General features: G+C 33.5%; 1 protein-coding gene across 2 annotated transcripts in view; it reads right to left on the bottom strand.

Annotated features, from left to right (window-relative positions):
* Nucleotides 1-25,229, bottom strand: part of SMAP1 (small ArfGAP 1) — a 273,850-nt gene that overhangs the window by 122,824 nt on the left and 125,797 nt on the right. For both annotated transcript variants that reach the window (XM_001365363.4, XM_001365428.4), the window contains exons 3-4: nt 21,604-21,689; nt 13,000-13,075 (exon numbers count right to left, since the gene is read on the bottom strand). In XM_001365363.4, the coding sequence (XP_001365400.4) occupies nt 13,000-13,075; nt 21,604-21,689 (162 nt within the window). The remainder of the gene's footprint in view (nt 1-12,999; nt 13,076-21,603; nt 21,690-25,229) is intronic.

Below are 25,229 nucleotides of genomic sequence, written 5' to 3'. Positions count from 1 at the left end.
AATTTAAAGTCTATATGCCTTTGGATAGATTTTCTTCTTCTTCTCCAGGAGTTCTACCTTGGTGATTTCGTCTGCCACCATGGATTCAAGAATCACATATGACCATCAAATTTATTCTGTCCTAGTGTCTCTCCTAAACTCCAGGACTACAATGCCAGCTGCTTGTTGGACAACTCTAAACAGACATCCTACAAACATCAATATTTCTATATAACCTAAACTGACTGCATCGTCTATCCTAAACCCATACCTCCATTTCTATTCCAATAAAGGCATCAAACTTTTCTTAGGAATTCAAGTTTGTAATGTTGGAGGCTTTATTAATTCTTCTGTTTCCCTCACCATTCCCCATTATCTATTCAGTTTCCAAATTTTGACATATCTTCCTTTACTAATTTCTCACAGCCAACTCCTTCTCTTCATAATGCCAAACACTCTAGTTTTAGACTCTGTGTGTATTACTGAAATAGCTTTGTTTACTAATTAGTCTTTCTCCAGTCTATTCCCTCTTCAAACCATCCATTATCTAGATCTTCCCAAGACAGAAATTCCATTACCAATAAGATAAAATACAAACTTCTAAGCTTACATTTCAGGAACTCCACAATCCAGCTCTGCCCTATCCTTACATTTTGCTTCATGTCACCCACCTTCACATACTGCATATTCCATTTTAACTGAACTAGTTCTACTCTTAATATACCATTTCCTCCTTAATATACCATGTCTATGCATTCACATGTGCTATTCTCCAAGTCTGAAATGCAAATCCTCATCTTTGGGTTTCAGAATCCTTATCTTACTTCAAGGCTCAAATCAGGTACCAACTCTCTGTGGGTTTCTTGATGCCTGAGATAAAAAGAGTTCTCTCCCTTCTCAAATATTCCTAGAGCAATTTGCCTGGCTTATTATTTTCCCATATTTCTTACCTAGCATAGCAACAATGACTAGTGTTTGCATAGTCCTTTACAGACTGCAAAAAACTGTACATATGATCTTATTTAAACTTCATAACAATCCAATGAGGTTCAGGTTTACTTGTGTACAATTCATATTTCTTCAAAGAAGGGACTTTTATTTCTGTCTTTGAATTGCCAATATCTACTACAATGCCTCAATATTTTAGAGGTTTTGAACATTTTTTGCTAAATTTAACTGAATCTACACAAAACAATAATAAAACAATATACTGAAATTTTTTAAATCAAAACAAGATAACTTCCAAAAATAATTTTTTAATTTTTAACTCTTTTCAACAAATATTAATGCATTTTTATCATTTGTTGATAAGTCCATATAATATAGAATTGAAAAGGGACATTAAGAGTCATCTAGTCTAAACCTTTCATTGTACAGATGAGGATATTGAGGCCCAGAGTGATTAGAAGACTTATTTCAGTTGCGCAGTAGTAAGTGGCAGGGCTGGGATTCAAAGTCTGGCCACCTGATTCCAAATTTCCATGACAATACCCTATCCCTCTAATGTGAACTCATATTCTCAAGATGATATGACTTGAAAAAAAATGGTTTTTCAAAGGTATTTCTCAAACAAGATTTGTACTATTTAACCCATACCTGCTGATGACATATTGAACAAGAAAATTGTAACATTAACTGTGTTCTAGTATATCTATATTTATTTTGTTAAATATTTCTCAAATATATCTTAATGTTTCTAGCAAGTGTCCAAGTTTGACCCCCTATGCTATATCATGTTTCATATCTCTTACCATGAATAGGTACTAAAATTGGAAAATAAGAGAATATAAGTCTTAGATTGTGTAGGAGGAAAACTGAGTTGGAGTGAATGTTAAAACTGCAATTACTTTCAGTAATTCTAATCTGCCTGCTAATTTTTTCATACTATTTTAAAATATATTTTATTTTTTTTATTTTAATTTTTAATTTATTGTATTTTTAAATATTTTTAATTTTTAATATAAATTAATTAATATAAATTTAAAAATTAAATTTAATTTATTTATATATTTTAAAATATATAATCTTGGTGATTATTCCCATGATCTCATAAGACTCAAAATTAGGTGATTCAGAGGGTAATGGAAAATTACCTGGTAAGTGTATATAAACCAGGACTTATTAACAAAGATGATTTGTATATCACAAAGTGCATAAAAGAACATATTTCTTTATACTTATTGGATTATCTGTAAGGTTCCTTCCAACTCTAATATTCTTTACTCTAGGAATGACCAGAAAAGGAGGATGGGTAGAATAAAGGACAAAAGATAAAAACTTAAAATGCTGCATTAGAATATAGAAAATATTAAAGAACCAGAGGAAGGTCTCCCACACACTATGTGTAGAACCTCTACAGATAATTTACACAGGGACAAATAGGAAAATATGGACAATGAAAAGATTTCTCTTCTGCAACAGAAAAAAAGGATGAAATAAAAAATCAGCTTAATATGACTGAATCTTAATGTTATAAGGCCTCTAAACCCTTCCTTATGTGTTATCTCCCCTAATTTGAATGATGGATTCTTGAGAACAAGGACTGTCTTGCTTTTCTATTTTCAGTCTCATTGCTTAGCACAGCACTAAGTGGATAGCAGACACTATCAATAAATATTTTTTCCATTCCATTCCACCTTAGTGGCCATTTAGTCTATCCTACACCCCACAGTAAAATACATTCACATACCTACCAATGTGTGAACCCATTTACCTCCTTTTATAATTATAATAGTATTAGAATTTATAATTATAACACAAATAATATAGTTTGCTTTATATGAATTATGAACATTAGCTAAGAAAAATACAGCTTAGGGTGGTATCAAATCTTGCTGACAGGCATTTTGACCGTAAGCCTGTAACCCAAAAGCCCACCACACCTCTTTCTATGTGATAAGACAGTCAAGAGGGAGGTAGAGAGCTGCTCTTGGGTGCAATATCAGTCATCCAACTGCTGACTTCTAGTATTAAACCATAATTGTCAGCAGAAAACAATTAGATCATGACCCTCATTGTAGAAGTTTTATTTGTAAAGGTCATCCATTATAATAAACATGAAGATACCTTCCATAGAGATTATTTTTGTACTTTTCAGCTTAGTCAGCATTAGCATCATTAACAAATGCTCAGGTGCACTTAGCAGATTGGCTAACATGACAGCAAAGGAAAGCAGTGAATGCTGGAGGGGATGTGGCAAAGTAGGGATATTAATTCATTGCTGGTGGGGTTGTGAATTGATCCAACCATTCTGGAGGGCAATTTGGAACTATGCCCAAAGGGCCCTAAAAGACTGTCTGCCCTTTGATCCAGCCATAGCACTGCTGGGTTTGTACCCCAAAGAGATAATAAGGAAAAAGACTTGTACAAGAATATTCATAGCTGTGCTCTTTGTGGTGGCCAAAAACTGGAAAATGAGGGGATGCCCTTCAATTAGAGAAAGGCTGAACAAATTGTGGTATATGTTGGTGATGGAATACTATTGTGCTAAAAGGAATAATAAAGTGGAGGAATTCCATGGAGACTGGAACAACCTCCAGGAAGTGATGCAGAGTGAAAGGAGCAGAACCAGGAAAACACTGTACACAGAGACTGATACACTATGGTACAATCGAACCTAATGGAATTCTCCATTAGTGTCAATGTAATGTCCCTGAACAATCTGCAGGGATCTAGGAGAAAAAACACTATCCACAAGCAGAGGACAAAATGAGGGAGTAAAAACACCTAGAAAAAGCAACTGCATGACTACAGGGGTTAAGGGGACATGTCTGAGGAGAGACTCTAAATGAACACTCTAATGCAAATACCAACAACATGGAAATGGGTTCGAATCAAGAATACATGTGAAACCCAGTGGAATCGTGCATCGGCTATGGGGGGAGGGTGGGAGGAAAAGAAAATGATCTTTGTCTCCAATGAATAATGTTTTTAAATGGCCAAATAAAATATTGTTTTAAAAAAATGCCCATGTGAAAAATTTTACATCCATTCTTTTTTAAATTTTGATTGTATTTTCTTTCACTGTGTCATCAGATTTCTTTGCATTTAAAAAAAAAAAAGGCTATCTCCTAAGGCTGAAGGTCTTTGGTCTTGATATTGACCAGAGTCCAGATTTATTGTGAAACTGGCCATCTCTCAATAAACCTAAAAGTTTGAAGACTGTGTTGATATGATAAATTTTCATCACACCAAGAAATGGTCATTCTACTTATGCTTGGAAACCATGGCTGAGAGTGAACCTTCTGAAAAAAAGTCTATTCCATTGTTAATTTCTACCCATTGTTGCAGTTTCATTGTTTGTCAATTCTGGGACTTCTGGGACTAAAGAAATTTTTATTTCCTCTTCCACATGATAGCCTTTAAAATACCTGAAGGACAGTTATTATGCTCCACCCCACCCTCAGTCTTCTCTTCTTCAGCCTAAACACCCTCATTATCTTCAAATGATTCTCATATAACTTGGACTCATGGCCTTTTTCTGTGGAAATACTCCAGTTTATCAATAGGCTTCTTAAACCATGAGGCTGAAAATTGAACAGAATATTCCAGGTGAAATTAATTTTAAAAACTGCTTCCTTACTCTCAGAAGCTATTTCTTTCTTAAGGTAGCTCACAATTGCATTGGCTTTTCTAAATTTACGTCCAAACATAGACTCATATTGAGCTTGCAGTCAATTAAAACCATGAGATTTTTTCAAAATCAACTATTATCTAACAATGTTTCTTCTATATTATGATCCCTACTGAATTTCATCTTAATATAATCTGCCTAATTCTGTGGCCTGTCAGGATCCTTTTTGATCCTGACTATCATTCATTGTATTAGTTATCCCTCTCAGTTTGATGTCATCTAAAAGGTAATGAGGACATACTTTAGCCTTTATCTGAATCATTGATAAAATTATTCAATAAGCATGGGGACAAGCAAAGACCCCTAGGTTATCCACTGAAGATGTCCTGCTACAACTAAAAATTAACCATTTTTTAAATTTAAATTTTATTTTTTCCTAAATTACATGTAAAAAGCTTCTAACGTTTTAAAAAGAATTGTAAGACTCCAATTCTTTCCCTTTCTCTTTTCACCATCCCCTTTGCCTCCACCCCAAGATGATAAGCAGTTTTACATTGATGTTACATATACAATCATAGAAAACATTTTTCCATACTACTACTTTTGTGGAAGGAACCCGAACAAAAAAAAAATTAAGAAAGTAAAAATAGTTTCCTTTGGTCTAGATGCAGACTATATCAGTTCCTTTTCTGGAAGTAGATGACTTTTTTTTTTTTAATCATTCGTCCTTTGGATTTGTTTGCACTAGATCATTGTGTTGTTGAGAATTGCTAACTCATTCACAACTGTTCATTGTACAATATTCCTATCATTGTGTACAATGTTCTCCTGGTACTGCTAATTTCACTCTGCTTCAGGTTCATAAAAGCATTTCCAGGGTTTTCTAAGTTCCTCCAACTTGTCAACTTACAGCACAATAGTATTCCATTACAATCATATACTTACTCAGCCATGCCCTAATTGATGAGTATCCCCTCACTTTCCAAATTTTTGCCCCCTAAGAAAGAGTTGCTTTTAAATATTTTTGTACATCTAGGTCCCTCTTCCACCCTTTTTAAAAAAATCTGTTTGAGATATAAACTCAGTTAAGGTATCTCTGGGCTACAGGGTTTTATAGCCCTTTGGGCATAGGTCCAAATGTCTGAATCAGTTCACAATTCCTAAATGTCTGAACCAGTTCACAATTCCCCCAAAAATGTATTTGTGTTCCAACTTTCCCACATCCCCTCCAAGTTTTGTCATTTTCCTTTTGTCATAATAGCCATATGACAGGTGTGGGATGGTACTGCAGAGTTGTTTTAATTTGCATTCTCTATTTAATAGTGATTGAGTCCTTTTTGCCTGAATCTGAGAAATACTTGTTCATGTCTTTTGACAATCTGTCAACTGGGGCACTGATTTCTGTTTTTATACATTCAACTTTTTGAGAGAGACTTATAAAAATTTTTTATACCATTCTTATTGCTGTATATTATTCTCAATCCTGTTTCCCACATTTAGCTTCTGACCACATCCTCCAATTTGCCCTATTCTTTCTATTAGCCCCACACCTCTTCTCTAATCCTCTTCCTCCTCTCCTACTTTCTGTAGAGTAAGATAGATTTCTATTCCAAACTGATTGTATATGTTCATCCCTCACTGAGTCAATTCCAATGAAAAGTAAGGTTCACACTCTGCCCTTCCAACCTCCCCATCCTCCTCTTCACTGTAAAAGCTCTTTTATGCATCTTTTATTTGCAACAATTTATCCCATTCTATTTTCCCCTTCCCTTCCCCTCAATGCATTCCTCTTTCTCATGTCTTAATTTTTTTTTTAGATATTTTCCCATCATATTCAACTCAAACTTTTGGCCTCTGTCTATGTATACTGTTTTTAACACCCCTAATAGTAATAAAGTTCTTAGAGGTTAGAAGAATCATCTTCCCATGACGGTATGCAAATAATTTAACTTTATGGAATGTCTTTTGATTTCTCTTTCCCCATTTACTTTTTATGCTTCTCTTGGGTCTTATATTTTAGAGTCAAGTTTCCCATATAGTTCTGGTCACATACCAGGAATGTTTTAAAGTCCTCTGGTTCATTGAATATCCATTTTTTCCCCTGAAGGATTATACTGTTTTGCTGGTTAAGAGGTTCTTGGTTGAAGTCCTAGTTCATTTGCCCTCTAAAGAATCCTATTTCAGGCTTTTCAATACTTTAATGTATAATCTATTAAATCTTATGTTATTCTGATTGTGGAACCACAATATGTGAATTGCTTTTTTTTTTTGGATACTTATAATATTTTTCCTTGACCTGGAAGTTCTAGAATTTGTATAAAATATTCCTGGGAGTTATATTTTTGAAATGTCTTTCAGGAGGCAATCAGTGAATTCTTTCTATTTTTATTTTACTCTCTGGTTCTAGAATATCAGGGCAGTTTTTCTTGATAATTTCTTTTAAGATGATATATAAGTTCTCTTTTTTTTCCCCACATGGTTTTCAGGTAGTCTAATAATTCTTAGATTATCTCTCCTGGATTTACTTTCTAGGCCAATTGTTTTTCCAATATTTTGTATTTTCTTCAATTTTTTCATTCTTTTGACTTTGATTGTTTCTGGATGTTTCACAGAGTTACTAGCTTCCACTTGCCTGATTCTAATTTTACAGCATGATTTCTTTGAGTGAGCTTTTGAATCTTTCCATTTCCATTTGACAATTCTACTTCTTAAAGAGGTCTTTTCTCTTCAGTCCATGTTTGTACTTCTTTTTCCTTAGGGACAATTCTGCTTTTTAAGAAGTTCTTTTCACTTGATTTTTGCACCTCTTTTACCAATTGTCTTACTCTGTTTTTGAGTTTCTCCATTAAATCTTTTTCAGCTTGGAAACAATTCCTGTTTTCCTTGACAGCTTTGGATGAAGCAGTATCAACTTTGTTGTCTCCTGAGTTTGTGTTTAGATCTTCCCTGTCACCAAAACAACTTCTAATGTTGAGTTTCTTTTTCTGCTATTTGCTCATTTTACAGTCTTTTTCTTTTATTTATTTTTTAAAGTTAACGTTGAACTCTGTATCTGTGGTGAAGGGACTCATCTTCCAAGCTTCAGATTCTTTGTCTAACTGCCTTTATAGCTAGCTCTGGGAATCTAGAAGTTTTTAGTTCTTACAAATAAAATGTAAGCAGAGATGTGTTATATACTCTCCCAGTCCGGTCCCAAGCACTCTTTTCTCCCTTGTAATTGTGACCAGGGTCCCCTGCTGACCTGTGGCCATAAGCACTTGTGTGTACTAGTGCTCCTTCTCACCCTCAGACTGAATTTCAAGACTAAAACTTACTTCTGCATATGGGTAATGCAACAAGAGTCTTGTACCCAGCAAAGGGATTCCTGTAATCTCCTTCTGAGGAGTTGTTCAACAGTCCCTTACCATCTGTAGCTGAGAGCTCCAGAAGTTTTAGCTGCTTATTCCGCTATCTCCAAGGCCTGTTGCCATGGCGGGGCCTGAGACTTGGTATGCGGCTTTGTACTCCATTTCCACGCTAGTGCAGTAGATATTTTAGGCTAGCCTTATAAGTTATTTTGGGTTGAAAAATCATTTCTTTTTGTTGGCTGTGCGGCTCCAGAATTTGTTTTGAGGCACTATATCATAGTTTTTAGAGGGTAATTTGGTGGAGATTAGGTGAGTCTATGTACCTTTTCTGCCATTTTGTCTCCACCCATATTTAACCATTACCACCTACTCTTTGAGTTGGCCAGCATCCATCTGTATTATTGTAGAATCTATACCTCTCCATCTTCTCCACAAAAATAAAACAGGATATTGTATCAAAGGCTTTGAAGAAATCAAGGTAAACCGAATACATAACAACTCTTCTCGTGCACTTGAGGATTTTTTTGTTTGTTTGTTTTTAAATAAAAACCTTTACCTGCCGTCACATAATCAACACTGTGTATTGGTTCCACGGCAGAAGAATGGTAAGGGCTAGGCAATGGGGGTCAAGTGACTTGCTCAGGGTCACACAGCTAGGAAGTGTCTGAGGTCACATTTGAAACCAGGACCTCTTGTCTCTAGGCCTGGCTCTCAATCTCCTCAGTCACCTAGCTGCACCCTTCTCTTGTACTTGAATAGTTATTCTGTCAAAAAAGGAACTGAAGATACTCTGGCATGATTTGCTCCTGATGGAGACAAAATGGCTCTTTGTAATCATCATGTCTCCATCTAAATGTTCAACAATTATCTACTTAAGAATCCATTCTATAATGTCTGCAAGAATCAAATTCAAGCTCAATTATGGTTTGTTAGATTCTGTTCTCCCCCTCCTTTTTTTTAAGGAATTGGGACACCTGTTCTCTCTTCCAAAGAGATCTGGGTATGTTTGGAGACTGTAAGAAATGAAACAGCAGTTTTGGAGACTGTAAGAAATGAAAAAGCAGACAAATTAGAAATTAAGGACAGAGTGGGGAAGGAAAATTGAAGTAGAAGCCTCCAGAGAGAAAAGAGGTATACAGTGAAGGTTTGGCCTTAGCAAAGATAACAGTCACCTTGTTGTCAAAAGTTAGAGAAAAAGGAAAAGAAGCAGTGGAAGGGAAGATAAGGAGTTTCAAATTATAGATTAATGAGGAAGAGATAGCTTATGACAGGTTGTCTTTATTTTCTCAACTAATTTAAATAGTCTGCATACATCCATTTGCATCAAGGTCTAAAAGAGAGACATGCAAATGGGACACAAAAAAAAACTGAATAAGAGAAAGAAAGATGACTTTATATTTCAGAAAATGTGTAGTGTTTTAATGATATCAACTTGCTAACTCCCCAAAACACATATCATTTCATTACTGACATTCTTCTATTGATAGTATATGGCTAAAAATCCCTGTCTGGACTGGACAAGCTTTTACTACAACTACTACTGCATTTTCAAATAAGGAAACTAAGGCTCAGAGAGGTTCATAGGGTAGGTACTTAGTAAGTACTTATTAAACTAAGTAAAAAATTCTCATTCTATTTTTTTACTTCGATGGAATAAGTCTCTTACTAAATATAAAAGACATAAATAAAAAATATGATTTTAATCCAATGAATAAGAAGAATCCCATCTGCATAAACTAATAAGAACATTTTAAGGACATGACAAAATTATTTTTCTCTAAATCTTCAATAAAATTTATTAAACACCCAAAACATCCTTCTTTAGGATTTAACAATATTTCAGACAATTAAAAAAATTATTCCCCTTTAAGCTTTAAAACAGCATGAATATTATAATAAAGGATAGCATTTTTCAAATTCTTGACCCTTACATAATCATTCAACAAACTTTAGGGCTTGTACAACATCATATGCAGATAACTTGACAAATACCAAAGAAAAAAGTAACATGTGTGATCAAGAAAAAAATCCTGAAATAGTTTTGAAGGCTGTTAAATATATAAAAAAAGGGCATCTGAAATCCAAATATACTCAAATATTCTATTCAAATGAGTTTGTCAGTAATTTGAAGGAACTTTCTAAAGATGCAGATCAAATCCCATTCAAGCTTCACTATCATGGGAATTCTGTCCATGATATCTGAAAATTGTTTTTACTGCAAAGGTGCTACCTAAACACCCTTTCACAAGGGAGGACACCAGTGGAGGACTTTAAATAACCATCTGTCATCTCTGGCTTTTGCCACATGAAACTGACCCATCTTCTGTCATATAATTCCTTGATGAGGCTTTCTTTATTCTTTTTCTTCTATGGAATTCTCTATTAGTATGTGTTACAAGATGCTCACACTCACTCATCATAAAGCTCTCTGGCACTACCTCTGGGATATTCACCATTAGCTGTTGAGAGGAAGCAGTACTGACATATAGTAAAATCAGTTAAAAAATGGTTCTAGAAATATACCAGCTGGGCTTACAAAAGGTGGTCTATTACATTACATTTATGGTTTCACTCCTTTAGACTTTGGGCTAAAATTTACTGTAAGCTACCTTCTACAAATCTCCTTTTGGGGTAATTTTTTTTCTTGCTTCTGGAATAGTCAAGTTCAATTAAAAGACCAAAAAGATGACTCACTCCTAGATAACTGTTCCACAACAGTTACTGGGGTATTCTGAAGAGCAAAATAATGATGGCTGAATTCTTTCATAAGAATGAGTCTATTTCACAGCCAAATTAGAGTTAAAAAGGGCTTCTGTAGTTTTAATTTTTGTTTTCACTTTTAGTAACACTTGTTTTCCCACGTAGCTGAAAAAAGAAAATTCAATATGCCTACAAAACTGGGACAAAAAAAAAATATATATATATATATTTCTCAACATTAATTGGTTCACCATTGGAGGACTTAAACCTAAACTAAAAATGTTACCTTACAACGGCAATTAGCTTTAAATTGTAATTAACTGAGAAGAAAAATTCATCAAGAAATTAAACAAGGCAAAAAGGTGAGTGTGATATTTTAAAATACTATAATACCGTAACTATTAAAAATTACGAGATTCAGGTAATTCTTAGACAATGAGAACAATCTTGGCTTTTGGGTATTCCAATCAAAATAATCCCCCACCTCCCCAGCTCTTTTTAATTCGCTTTGAGCAGTTTTAAGATATAAAATGGGTTTTTCATCTACCTACTCCATAGTTTTAATTACTATTTTCATCAAAGAAAACAAAGAGAAAGTTCAAGTCAACTATACAGAGTCAAGCAAATATACATATAAGCACACACAAGGACATACATTTCATATTTCAGTTTTGGACATTAAAAATTAGAAAAAGAGAAACATTCCAATATTCATAAAGCTGGTTATAACCCACAAAGAAAGATCCAGAATCTGAACTTTTGTTCACTCAAAAATAATTTTGTTTATGATAAATTATTAAAAAAGGCAGAAGACACAATGGATAAAGAGCTGACCTTGAAACCAAAAAAATCTGTGTCCCAGTCTTGCTTCTGGTACATGGCTACAGGTCTGTGGGCAAGCACTTAACTTCTCAGTGCACTAAACAATTCTCTAAAGAATTCTACCTTACTCTGTCTGCCATGTTGGCTCCGTCACCCTCTAAAAAATTCTAGAAAATGTGCTGATCTGCATTGGTAGAAGTTGTCTTCTCACTTTGGAATTTTCTATACCAGTGAAATCACAATCTAGTCCCTATCTTCAATCCTAAGAAATTATTATGAGATAATGCTACCAAGAGGATATAAAGTTAGCCATCATAAGAAGAGCTCAAGGTTCAAGTCTTGCCTCTGACATATATAATAAGGCAAGTTAGATGGCATCATGGATAAAAAGTCTGCTGGACTTAGAATTACAAAGACTTTAAGTTCAAGTTCAGTTTCAGACATTTAACTGCAGGACCTTGGGCAATAAATTTTTCCTCTGTCCACTTCTATTTTGTCTTCTTTAAAAAACCTGCCTCCCATGTTTTTGAGGATATAATAAGATAATATCTGTAAAGTCAAAATACTGCAAATATCTGTTGTTGTGGTGGTGGTTGTCAACTTCTTTGTGCCCCAAGTAAACTCTCTAAGACTCTAAAAGTTGCTGAGAAGGGCCAGAAAGTATTTACAGAGCTTTCTGAATGGGAAATTCCCTATACCAAGGAATTACAAATCTGATTCAAAATACAAAAATAAAATTATCTAAACACAAAAGGATAAAACTTCATAACAAAATCTTAGCCTAAATTTCTCAAACTAAAATTAATTATTTATCAAATTATCTACAAAGCCTCTAGTCAACATTCTAGGGCATAAAGTTTATGCCTCAGCCTTCTCTGTCTAGCTACCAGAATTCACTGCCAGCTTTTATTTGTTATAATACCATCTGCTATAACACCATATAATTCTTTGGTTTTTTTAAATACAGTTTCTAAAAAAACAGTGACTTTTTTGGTAATGATCACCTTAATCTTTTTACAATTTCCCCCCCCACAACTCCATATACTACTACACTAAATCTCCTTTAATTAATTATTAAATATGTTCTTTCAATATGCCACTAGGGCACTATACTACTGCCTCATTGTGGCAAGACAAGTGACACTGCACTTTTTAATGTGGTCCAGGAATAGACTATTTGTTTATCATATCTGAAAAACAGACTTAAAAAATCTAGAAAAGCTCCTCACAGGAGGCTGGCCAAATAATAAATTTTTCAGAGATGGCAACTTATAAAATACAGATAAGTAGTATTTATTTAATGGAAGGCATACCCACACCAAAGGATCTTTCTAAATACATTTTTTAAAATCAACAATATACATCACTTTCCATTCTCAAGCTATTTCTCATTTGCTAAATCGCATTAACAGTGTATAAGAAGTAAAAATGGACTCCCAAGATCAATTCTTTTTTACATCCATCAATACAAAACTTCAATTTGGCTATTCAGTCTTTCATTTTAGCATATGAGACACAATAATACAAACATAAAAATTAAGTATTTAGTAGAGAAGAAGAAATAAGGAAAATACTTACATTGGTAACAGTCACTGCATTTTTGTCATAATATTTCTTTTTTTCATATTTGTCCCTGATGAAAAATTCCACCGCTCTGAAAACAACTTAAGGAAAAAAAAATTAAGTAACAATGTCTGCTTTCTTTTTGACCCATTTTCTTAACTCACATTTTACTAAATGCCTAGACATTCATCCATAATAGGAATTTCCCACTCCCAATTCTGTTCCTTTTTTAATACTCTGATATTTAGAATGCACTTTCTTCTCCTTAACACTCCTCTGCAATGAGAAATTATTTCCTTTTGAAAGATTTTCCTAATCAACAAAAATCTTTGAACCTAACACCCATGAGAAATGTTTTAGCCCATAACATACAACATAAAAAAGGAACACTAGAGAGAATATTAAGCATATTTAGCCTTTTATTTTGTTTCTCAATGTAATGTCATTCAATGTGTCAAATATCCCTGAATATTAATATAGTCATGGGCAATTACCTTGCTTGCTAGGTTGGGAAATGAGAAAGGAAAGCAACAGGAATTAAGTCAGTGTTGCTTTCTTTCATTTGTGTCAGCATGGTTGAACTTAATTTAAATGGAATATCCTGTGTAAGTGATCTGCCCCAGTTGTTAATATCTCACCCACATACTCACCTTGTATTAATTTTGTATATTTTGTATTTAAATATAAGTATACATGCTGTCCTGCACGCAAGAATGATTTCTTTTTTGTCATCATAACCCCAATACCAAGCATTGTGCTGGAAATATAAGTGTTCCATACGTTTTCATTAATTATGAAAAGAGCAGGGCATGTGGCTGATCTAATTTCAAATTCCAGGTCTACTACTTAATACCTATGTAAATTTGGACAATGTCACTCTCTTAAATTCTCTGGGACTAAGTTTCTTGGTCTATAAAGTAATGGGATTGTAATGGATAACTCCTGTGGTCTCTTATGGTTCTAAAATCTATAATTCTCTCATTCACTTCAGAAAGTTCCACTATCCAAAAATATTTTTCTCACTATACTGAATCAATACCTGAAACTCCACATAAAAGCTTCATTTCCTTGAATTAAGGCACTGAACCTTGTTAAAATTCAAATGCTCTCTGGGATAGTAATACATCAAACCAGTTATTGTCAGTTATTCATATGTGATGATTAGGTTTATCAGACCCTCTCCAAAAGACAATTGCAATAAAGAGCTAAGAGTAAGCCCAAAGAATCAGATACTATCTAAGGAGGACTAGTCCAGGTAGTTCAAGAATACTATGCTTAAGGCTAGACTTTAAATATAGTGCATATATTTGTTTTAAAATATGTAATCTTAAAAAAAAGATACATAATCCTAGAAAAGTACTTTCTAGCAGGAAAAATAAAAGGGTGTTAGAACACATTTGTAAGCTACAAAGACCCAATTCACAACAGTAAGTGAAGCTTTAGCTTTTTCTCAATCTAGGTTTGGTTTTTTCGTCTGTGGGATCTCTCCACAAATCATTCTCCATTCCTCTCCCAAATGAACTACCTTTCCTTGCATTTCATAAATGGATGAGCTTATCCAGTTTCCTTAACTGAAGCTTCTTAGGTGAGCTATCATTACAGTTAGGTTTTCTTTTCTTTATTTATTATCATAGTCTCTCTGTCTCTCTCTCTCATCTCTGTCTCTAGTGCCAATTTTCATCAAAATCTTTAAAACTTTCCTTCATATACCATGCTGTGAAGTGACAAAATCTAACCAAACACTCCCTTATAAGACAGAAAGCACAAATATTTAATCTTCTGGAAAAGCACAGTGCCAAGCCCATATATTAAATGTTCAACTACTATTTGATAATGATAGTAAATAAAGCAAAAACTAGAAAGTAACACCATGGCTACATCTTTAAGTAAGAGAACTCAAATAACTAATCCAGAGGGTATACAGATTCAAGAATACCATAAAAGCCAATTACCTAGACAGTTAATGTATACTTTTCCACATATCAGACAATTACTATGGGGCATATTTTTAAAAATATATTTTAACTATCACTTTTTTTTTAAAACCTTTACCTTCCTATTGGCTCCAAGGCAGAAGAGTGGTAAGGGCTAGGCAATAAGGTCAAGTGACTTGCCCAGGGTCACATAGCTTGGAAGTGTCTGATGCCAGATTTGAACCTAGGACCTCCCTTCTCTAGGCCTGGCTCTCAAGCCACTGAGCCACCCAGCTGCCCCCTAACTACCACTTTCCTCCAAAGACTACCACCATCATATAAAAGATTACACAAGTTTTGGGGGATTTTGTTGATTCAAGGATATTAAATAACAAATTCACAATTCATTACCGTCATAAGAAAAAAAATGTAGTGGTCAAGATGTAAATAGACAGATAAGTAGCCTTTGAAATACAATATCTTATGAAGCAAGGCTTACAACAGAGAATTCAGATTTCCTTTTCCTCACAAAAGAAAAACATAAGTTTCCCTGGCATAATATCTATGGCTGCCTTTCCTTACTACCCCAAAGAACGTTATCTCCAGTATTAAGAAATATTTCACTTATTAAAGAACCAAAATTCAAAGCACATTTTTGTATTAAGAGATTTGAAGGATAAATTTTATCTTCTGAGAACAGAATTAAATGACAAATTTAAATATTTGAGGATATTTTCTGATTTAGATGATGTATTAAAATTTGATAACAAAATTCATTGTTTCTCTTAAGAAATATTTATAACTATAAAAATTGGCTGATTTCACTATTATTAAAAAGAACCACGTGTCTCTTACTCATAAAATCCAAAATAATTTTTTAAAAGTTTGGGGGAGTTATTCTGTATATCTTGTTTGAGGGGGAGTTGGGATATTTTTTAGTTTTTTGTTATTGTTGTCTTGTCCAACTACAAGTTTGGAGAAAATATAATGAGGACAGTCCTTTTAACATTAAAGTTTTAAAAGGGCAAATATGACAAATGCATCCTGTCACAAAAGGGAATATAAATTAAGGCTAAGAAAATTCACAGCTCCCCCCCCAATGGAAAAATAGAAATCAGTAGAATACAAACTGATTTGTAATTTAAGACGTTATTTTCTTAATTTCCCCAAAAATATTCACAGCCAATAGAGAAATCCATCATCTGTCCCAGGGATAACATATTCCTCAATAATTGATATTGATATATAAGTAAATTCATCATTAGAAGCAAAGTTGATATGCCCTTTCAAAAAGCATCATTACGAGAGAAAAGTACCATGGTGGGAATACTTTTCAGCTATTAAAATACAACTTTATTTTACAAAACAATCATCCTGAGTAGAAAAATTCAATGAAATGAGTTTTTAGACATTCAATTGGAAACTGCCTAAAAATTTCAACAAGAAATATGTTTATATAACTTTCCTTACACAATATCTTTCAAACAATCATATTATCTACTTAATGACTAATATCTTATACTAAAATTAAATTAAGAAAAAAAATTTTTAATATTCTATCTTCACTGCTCATTTTCCAGACTTCAAAATTCATGAGAACTTAAAACTATCCCAATATGAATCAATATAACAGAACAAATAACATGAGAAAAGTGAAAATGTAATTCATCAGGAAATAATAGTCAAGACTACATTTTCCACTAATATTTAAACTTTCAAGTTATATAACTTGAAGTTTAGAAAAAACCTCATGATAAAAGTAAAAAGCATTCAACAAAGCAACTTTCTCCTCCTCTTCCTCATATCTCTCTTCCATTTTAAGAGGCCTATAAAATAATATTCTGAAAACTCAGAAATTTTTTAACAATGCATGTATTCTATTTTAATGCACACATACACATACACATTAAAATTTCTGCTTTCACAGCTACATGGACCACTTCTGAAGACAATTAAATTACCATCTACTCCCATAGAACACAATATTCCATTTTCTAGGCACATACTACTGACAGAAGAACAACTTTGAAAGGCTCAAATAACCTCAAAGGAGAACTGTTCATTAGCTCTGCTGCACAATAGATCTCATGAAAATGAAGTAATTAAAGTTTATAGATAAGACCAAAAATCCTAATAATGAAAAGCCTAATGTAAAGCTTTATCATTTGTCACGCACTGGTACATGCAGCCTATAATTAACCACATCCCACATGAGAAATTACACTTTCACAGTAATTTTTGCACGACTTTTGAAAATTGTTAAGCTTTTAAAAAGTGATAAAACTTATTAAGTTTGCAGTGAGGTATCATATTAAGCTACTTTTAAATGGTTAAAAGTGTAACTCAGATTGCCTCTTGTCATCTACAGGGACATGGCGAGTATTTATACAAGTTAGACAGTAATGTGAATATCATTCTTTAAGGAGCAGTTGGGTGGGTCAGTGGATAGAGAGCAAGACAAATCTGGCCTCACATACTTCCTAGATGTGGTGACCATGGGCAAGTCACTTAACCCCCATTGCCTAGCCTTTACTGCTCTTCTGCCTTGGAACCAGTACTTAGTATTGATTCTAAGAGAAAAAGTAATGGTTTTTAAAAAAAGAATATCATGCTTTAGAAGAGAATTGGTAAATAGGAGGAAAAATTGGATGTTTAGTACTGAAATATAAACTTCATATATTGGTATTTTATATATGAAAGAAGAAACCACTAAGAGAAATCTATTGTGAATTTTAAATCTCCATCTTGCTTGGTCTGGCACCCAAAATTGTGCACACCCACGCTACACAGGCATGTACTAGGCAATGGCAAATCAGAAATAACTGACTGCCCACCTGGGCTGTCCTAAGCCAAGCTTGAGCCACCATTGGCACTTGTGAGGCACAGGAAGTGAGGTAGGGAACAGTCTCTGGAGTTCGCACACTTCCTGTGGACAGGGCTAGGCGCCAGTGGGAGTTCATGCTAGGAACTTGAGCAGAGAGAAGGCCCGCAGACAGCTTTCCTTCAGATTGGTCACGTGAGTCAAGGACTGATTCTCCCTCTACTGTGGCCTTCAGGCCTAAATTCCCTCTGCCTCTGCCAGAAGGTTGAGTTAACCTTTTTCCTTTTTCCCCTCTTTCCTTCTCTCCCTCTCCTTCTTTCTTACTCCCATTGTAATTAAACCACCATAAAACTCCATTTTTGACTTGAGTGTTTCATTTAGGAATTTCATAAGTGAATTCTTTGGCGACCATACATTAATATTATATCAATCTTTAAAAGTGATTTAAATATCACACTATAGCGCTATGTCAACCAGGTAAATTCCAAAAAAATTCTGTAGCAGCCCATTGAATGGGAGAAGGGGAAGGAAGCAGGCGTTAAAGTTAGAAAGGTTTAGATATAAGACCAATCCTAAGGTCATAGCAACGGTAACCATCTTTCAAATTCAACTAGCCAAACTGCCCATGTAAATGAACTTTCCCTTTACTCAGAATGACTGAAAACATTTTTTTAAAGGACTCTCCCAATATAACTAAAAACATCATCAAAGTGAGGAAAACATCCACCCTGATACTACTTTGTAGAGACCTGGCACTTCATAAATATTTGTTTTGAAATGAAATGGAAAATAAACATGTTTCATGAAATAACAGTCAAGCATACTAGTGATCTGAAGAGACAGCATAACTTGAAGGAAGAACTGCAATGGAAAACCCAAGGTGAATGACAAAACACACAACTAGAAATCTCCTAGAACTTACACTAATAGCATCAAACGCAAATAGAAACAAATCTCGCTTAATTTAGAAGACTATAAATTAATATTATCTCTGTTGTACTGTATTTAATTACTGTGTTAATCATTTCCCAACAATATTTTCATCTGGTTTGGGCCGCTCTTGGGAGTTTTGCAGTAGCCTGGGCTTGTTTAACAGTTTTGTCCTATTCTCCAATAACCAAAGAGATAATCCTATTAACTTCTTAATATGCATGGGCACATAAACACCAATATAACCATATGTGTATACCCACATATACATGTACATGCCATTATTTTAAAAAGAAATCAAGATTTAGAATGAATAAATCTGAAAGTAGGACAGTAACCATTTAAATAGAGGCCATAATCCCTTATATCTTGAGTGCTTTCTTTGAAAAGTATTCCAGGAGGTGTCAAATAAGTTGAGCAACAAATAATATACATAAAAAAGAAATCTGACTATATTTTAAAAGACAATAACTGACTAACAAAATAGGAATCTCTGATAAAAATAGGGGTAGGCATTAGATAAAAGGGAAGACATTAACAGAGTTTATCTCGATTTCCTAAGGAAGTTTAACCAATAAAGAGTCTACTGTCACAATGCAGAGAACACTAACACCAATGCAAGATGTTACCCAATCTGCAACTTACAAGTTGCCATGAATGTTAAATGACTTACAGACAGTATATGTATAAAGTTCAATGTGAACCCAAAGAGTACTACAAATGTTGGAAAAATTTTCTGCAAAAAATTCATAATAATACAAAAGTCAACTAATTGTAGTTTTCTTTTCTAGAGCTGTTCATGATATATAAGATAACTTAGGTCAATGACCCTATGACTTCCAAAGTACTTTATCGATGACTATGAAGTAGTAAATCAAGCTATGATGAAATGATTTTCCAAAAATGGGCAATAGGTAATTTGATTACAATTTGAAGGCAAGGAGATAGATTACTTAAAACAATTGTTTCTAGGTACAGAATATTATAAAACACAAAATACTATGAACAAGAGTTCATTGAAAATATTCAAGAAAGTCTTTTCTTAATATCAACTAATGCTACTGAGGAGGAAAGGAGAAGAGAAAGGGGTATGCTAACAGATGGAAAGAAATCAGACATTTTCCTTGTCCTAAAATGAAGAAGTAAAAGTCACATAAAACTATTTCCAACAGGCAACAATTGAAATATCACCAATTCACAAGAAGTAGAAAGAAAAAAAGAATCAGGAAAAAATTAAGTGAAATATTTATGAGATACTTAAATATGTTACATTGGACATATTTATGACATTTTGAATGGATTTTTCCATATATCAACATAAAAACAAATGGCCTAATTTTTCTACAAGTGAAAAAAAATATTTGCATTTGCTTTCATTTCTTAATGCTTAGAGATAGACATGGCTGTTATATATAATATATAACAAAATTAATTTTAAAGTACTTCTGATTTTCTAGAAACCTTAACCATAATTATTTTAGGATATTAAAAATGTTTGCTAACCAACACTCTCAACATGAAGGATACTTCATGTCACTAAAATAATTCAGTCTTTATATTTGTTCTATTAACCTCAATATATTGAATCCACCTTACATAAATGATGAGTTTACATTTTATTATTCATAGTAGCCTGGAAAGGTTTCATGGAGAAAGTGAAGAATAAACTAGTCAGCCAATAAACAGTTATTAAACATCTATGAGGTGTCAGGCACTGGGCTAAGGGATGGAGATATAAAAAGAGGCAAAAAAACATTCTTACTGTCAAGGAGTTCGAATGTTAATAGTAGCAATAATAAGCAAACAAATATGCACAAAAAAAAATCTATCTTTGGGATAAATAGGAAATAATTAACAGAGGGAAGACACCAGAATAAAGAGGGTCATGGTAGGAAAGGTTTCCTGTTGAAGATAGGATTTTAGATGGACTTGAAGGAAACCATTAGCATCAGGAAGTCAAGATATGTAAGGATGGAATTTTAGACTTGGGGTAGAGTCAGAGAAAATGCCAAGAGTCAAAAGATGGAGTCTTCTTTGAGGAACAAACAGCAGGTAAGATTTAAGAAGAGTGTAAATAAAGATAGGAGGAAACTAGGTCATTTAGGGCTCTGAACACAAAACAGAGGATTCTGTATTTGATCCTGGAAGTGTTAGGGAGTCACTGGAGTTGACTAAGAAGGAAAACGACATGGTCATACTTTAGGAAAATCATTTAGTTAAACAGAGAATGGGCTGGCATGGGAGAGACTTGAAGCAGGCTGACTCACCAGCAGGCTACTTCAATAGTCTAGTTGTGAGATGCCCTGTACTACAGCAGTGTCAGTGTTAGAGGAGAGAAGGAGATGTATTTGAAAGATGTTGCAAAGATGACAGTGAGAGGCCTTGACAACAGATTAGATAAGCAAGGGTAAGAGTGAAAAGCTGAGGATAATACTTAGGATATGAGCCTCGGAACTCCCGAAGCAGGAACATCATTAGTAAAAGAATAACACAAATTGTCATAGTATTTCATAAGTAAGAATATCACATTTGTCTTTTGTTATGATACAGTAAAAGACAATTTTGTATATATAATAATTTCTTAATGGAGATGCCTCTAAAATGATAAAAACTACTCAATGTGCTCATAAACCAAGAATATCATCATAATCTAAAAATATGAGGAAATACAAGTGCCTCCTTAACCAAGGCAAAAAAAAATCTGTCATCAAATTTTATAGTTAATAATGGATTTCTAAATCAGTATTCCATAAAAATCAATAATGTTACTAGCATAATAAAAAAAATGAACAAATATTTCCTGAGCCTCCCTAAACACAATGCAAGGTATCAGTTTCATTATTTAAAAATAACACTATGATAAAATCTCCATCTTTCTAAAAACTATCATGCAAAGCTAGATTAAAAAAAAACATTAACAAATGTTTTAATCATTTAATATGACAGAAAGGATACTGGTCCGTTTGGGGCCGTCGAAAGTTCTCAGGAAGGTTAGCTTCGTAGAGCATTCTTGCCTTTGTATTTCCCATATCTTGCATACACTGAAATTTAAAAATTAAAAAAAAAAATGGTCACAGTTAAACATTATAAATAACTTTGAGTACGTTTAAATAATAGGCATGGAGTCTTTAAATATAACAAATTTCTTTGCCAGAGAAAAATAATTTTAAATTGAAACTATTAAATTTATTATATATATATTTCCAGTTTTAGATACAATAACATCTTTTGGTTTTTATTTTTAAAAATTAAATATATGGATTTGTCACACAATAATTATATTCTGCGTATGTCTGTTTCAATGTAGAAAGTAACATAGGTATATATAGTATATTGTCATCTAAAAGTTTTGAGGAGTTTTTAAGGAAAAAATATGAAAATTTAACATGTTTTCCTTGGGTTCTTTTTCTAGAGATTAATAAGAAATAATAAAATGTAAATCAGTACAGCTTTTGTCACTGAATTTAAATTTATCAGATCCTAACAACTGGAAAGAAACTAAGTAATCTAGTCTAACACAGAGGAAGATGAGAATTTACCTCTAAAATTTCTATTTTAAGTGACTATTTGAAGATGTCCAGTGATAAGGAACTAACTGATCAGATAACACATTTTAAGACTTGGGTTTAACTACCCAACAAGTCATTTAACTTCACTTTTAGTTCAGTTTTCTCATTTGTAAAATGGGGACAATAAAGGGTTAAAAAGTATATAGAAAAACACTCTGAAAACAGTAAAGGACTATTTTAATAGTATGCTATATTTTATTTTCACATCAGGCTAATAATAATAATAATAATAATAATAATAGTTAATATTTAGAGACCATTTTCTATGTGCCAGTCACTATGCAAAGTGCTTTACAAGTACTATCTTACTTACTCACAACAAAGCTGAGAGATAGGAGCTATTATTATCTTCATTTTACAAATGAGGCAATTAAGGCAAACAGTGTTTTAAGTGAATTATAGAGGGTCACAGAGCCAAGAAATATGAGAACACATTTGAATTCAGGTCTTCCTTGATTGTCTAACTACTATATTCACCTAGAATACCACAGTGGCCTAGAACCTCCCAAAATTTAGTATTTAGTGAGTTGAATTTAAATGAAAAGCTATGAATAATTTTAAAAACAAAATCAGGGGAGGTTCTCTAAATCATATATGATCAATAAAATATCAAGGTAAATAAAACATGAAACAAATGTGTAAATCCACATTATAATTTCTGGCCTTGTCTAAGTTGGTAGTTCAGGCAAAATTTTCTTAAAAGGTTTGATAAGAGATAATAAATATAAGCCTCAAAAATAATAGAATTATAAAGCTCAGATTAATTAACTAAAAGTAGAACTAATTCTGCAAGGGATTCCTTGAGTGAAAACAAAACCTGATAGAGAAAGTATAATGTAAATGAAGAACAGAATAACCTGGAAAGAAAAGAGGTAGGCAAGGACAGCTTCAACATTTCTACCTTCCCAATAAGTTGATTTTTCAAATATCTTTATTCCTGTGTACTTAAATGGTCATGAAGGGTTTGTCTGGGAAAATGACATTTTCTAAAGTACCAATATATCCAGAAAATACTTATTTCCCACATAAAACAATAGCATACTAAAAATAATCAATGAATAATGTATATTACACAATCCTTCTTTATTCATAATGTCACATTTTTCCTTTATTCATTACTGGTAACTTCCTCTCCAAAGTTACCAATGATCTCAGTCCTCATCCGTCTTGACACCTTTTGACATTGTGAATCTCCTTCCCTAAGATATTCTATTCTCTCCTGGTGTTCCTACTACTTTTATGGTTGTTCCTTTTCAATTTTTACTGGATCTTCATCTAGGTCTTGCCCATTAATCCTGTGTGTTCACTGGAGTCTATCCTTAGCCCTCTTCTATCTCTACTGTATGGCTCACTATATACTATCAGTTTCCAAGGATTCAATTAAAATCTCTATGCAGATGATTCTTATATCTATTTGGCCAGCCTTAATATCTCTCAATCTCCAGGTTCATATCAGCAATTATCTATTAGTTAACTTGAACTGGATGGCTAGTAGACATTTCCAATTCAGCAAATCCAAAACACAATTCATTATCTTTACCCCTAAACCCCACTTTCTTCCCAAATTCTTTATCATTGTCAAGAGCTCTACTAGCCTCCTAATGACTCAGGCTAACAAATGAAGCATCATCTTTGACTCCTCACACTGGCCAATCTACTGCCAAGTCCTATCATTTATACCTTTTAATATCTCTTGTATATGTCCCCCTTCTCTCCACTTATTATGCCACCTTTGGATAGGCACTCACCACCTCACTCCTCACAATAGTTCTGGTTTATCTCCACTTCTCATCTTCCCCTTCCAGTACATTCTCCACTCAGCTACCTTGTCACCTCTCTACTCAAATTCCAGTGTTCCCAATTATCTCTGGAATCAAACATAAAATTCTCTGGCTTTTAAAGTCCTTCACAATCTAGTCTCCTTCCTACCTTCCAGATTACTTGCATTTTTACTTCTCTCCACCTATTCCATGGTGAAGCAGCACTGAATTCTTGCCTCTGCTAAAAAGCTTAAACACAATGATTCCATCTCCTGACTTCATGCCTCTTCATTGATTGTTCTAGAATGCTCTCTCCTTAGCTCTCCCTAATGGCTTTCTTCAGACCTCATCTAAAATACCATCTTACAAGAGGCCTTTCTGGATCACAAACATGTACAAGCACCCACATGCCTTAAGATAAGCAGGTCATTTGCTGGATGACCATTAAATAGCAGCTAAATTAGAGCCCATGTGAAAGCACTTTGTAAATTATGAAGCATGATACAAATTATTATTTGATGTATAAAACATTCAATGACAAAAGATTAAATATATCAAATATGGGCAACTCTCAGGTTTATATCCATTTACTTTGTTGAAAGTAATCTCAAATTTGGCCAACATAATAGAAAATAAAAATAATGCTGTTTTTTTATCGTGGTAATAGTAAGAACATTGTGGTCTAATATGACTTCAGGAAGTAGTAGTAGGATGCATGTTTAGGTCTTAAGTGAGTTTAATTAAGTTCTTGAGCTTAATCCAAAAAGGCTAGTAGTCTATATCGTGTCTCAAAATGGAAATGACAAATACAGCACAGCACATCAAAATTAACAAGCCTTGATATGAAAATACACTTGATTGACAGTCAACACAACTATGGCAACATGAGCCAATTAAGTGGTTAATTTAATTTAGACTTTGTGAAGGAAACAAATGTTAATATATTATTTGGTCATATAATTCAATAACAGGAAAAGTTGGTTTGCTATTTTTCCAATTTCTTAGGCATTCTAGGGCATTCCACCCTTCTACTGTACAATTACAATAACCTCCCTCATTTCTCTCATCTTTAAATTGAGGAGGTTTAACTAACGAGTCTCTGGATTTCTAGAACTATAATTCCATGATTCCTACATTATTTTCAGTGTTTTTTTGTCCAATATGTTCAGTCTGCCAGGCTAAAGCTTCCTCTATAACAAAGAACAGTTGAGTACCATTTTTTTTTTAGGCTTGAACAGCAGATTTATTTCAG

The sequence above is a fragment of the Monodelphis domestica genome, chromosome 2 (genome assembly GCF_027887165.1).
Source record: "Monodelphis domestica isolate mMonDom1 chromosome 2, mMonDom1.pri, whole genome shotgun sequence".
Classification (NCBI taxonomy): domain Eukaryota; kingdom Metazoa; phylum Chordata; class Mammalia; order Didelphimorphia; family Didelphidae; genus Monodelphis; species Monodelphis domestica.
Note: the sequence above shows the minus strand (reverse complement) of the source record. Positions and strands in the feature narration are given on the sequence as shown.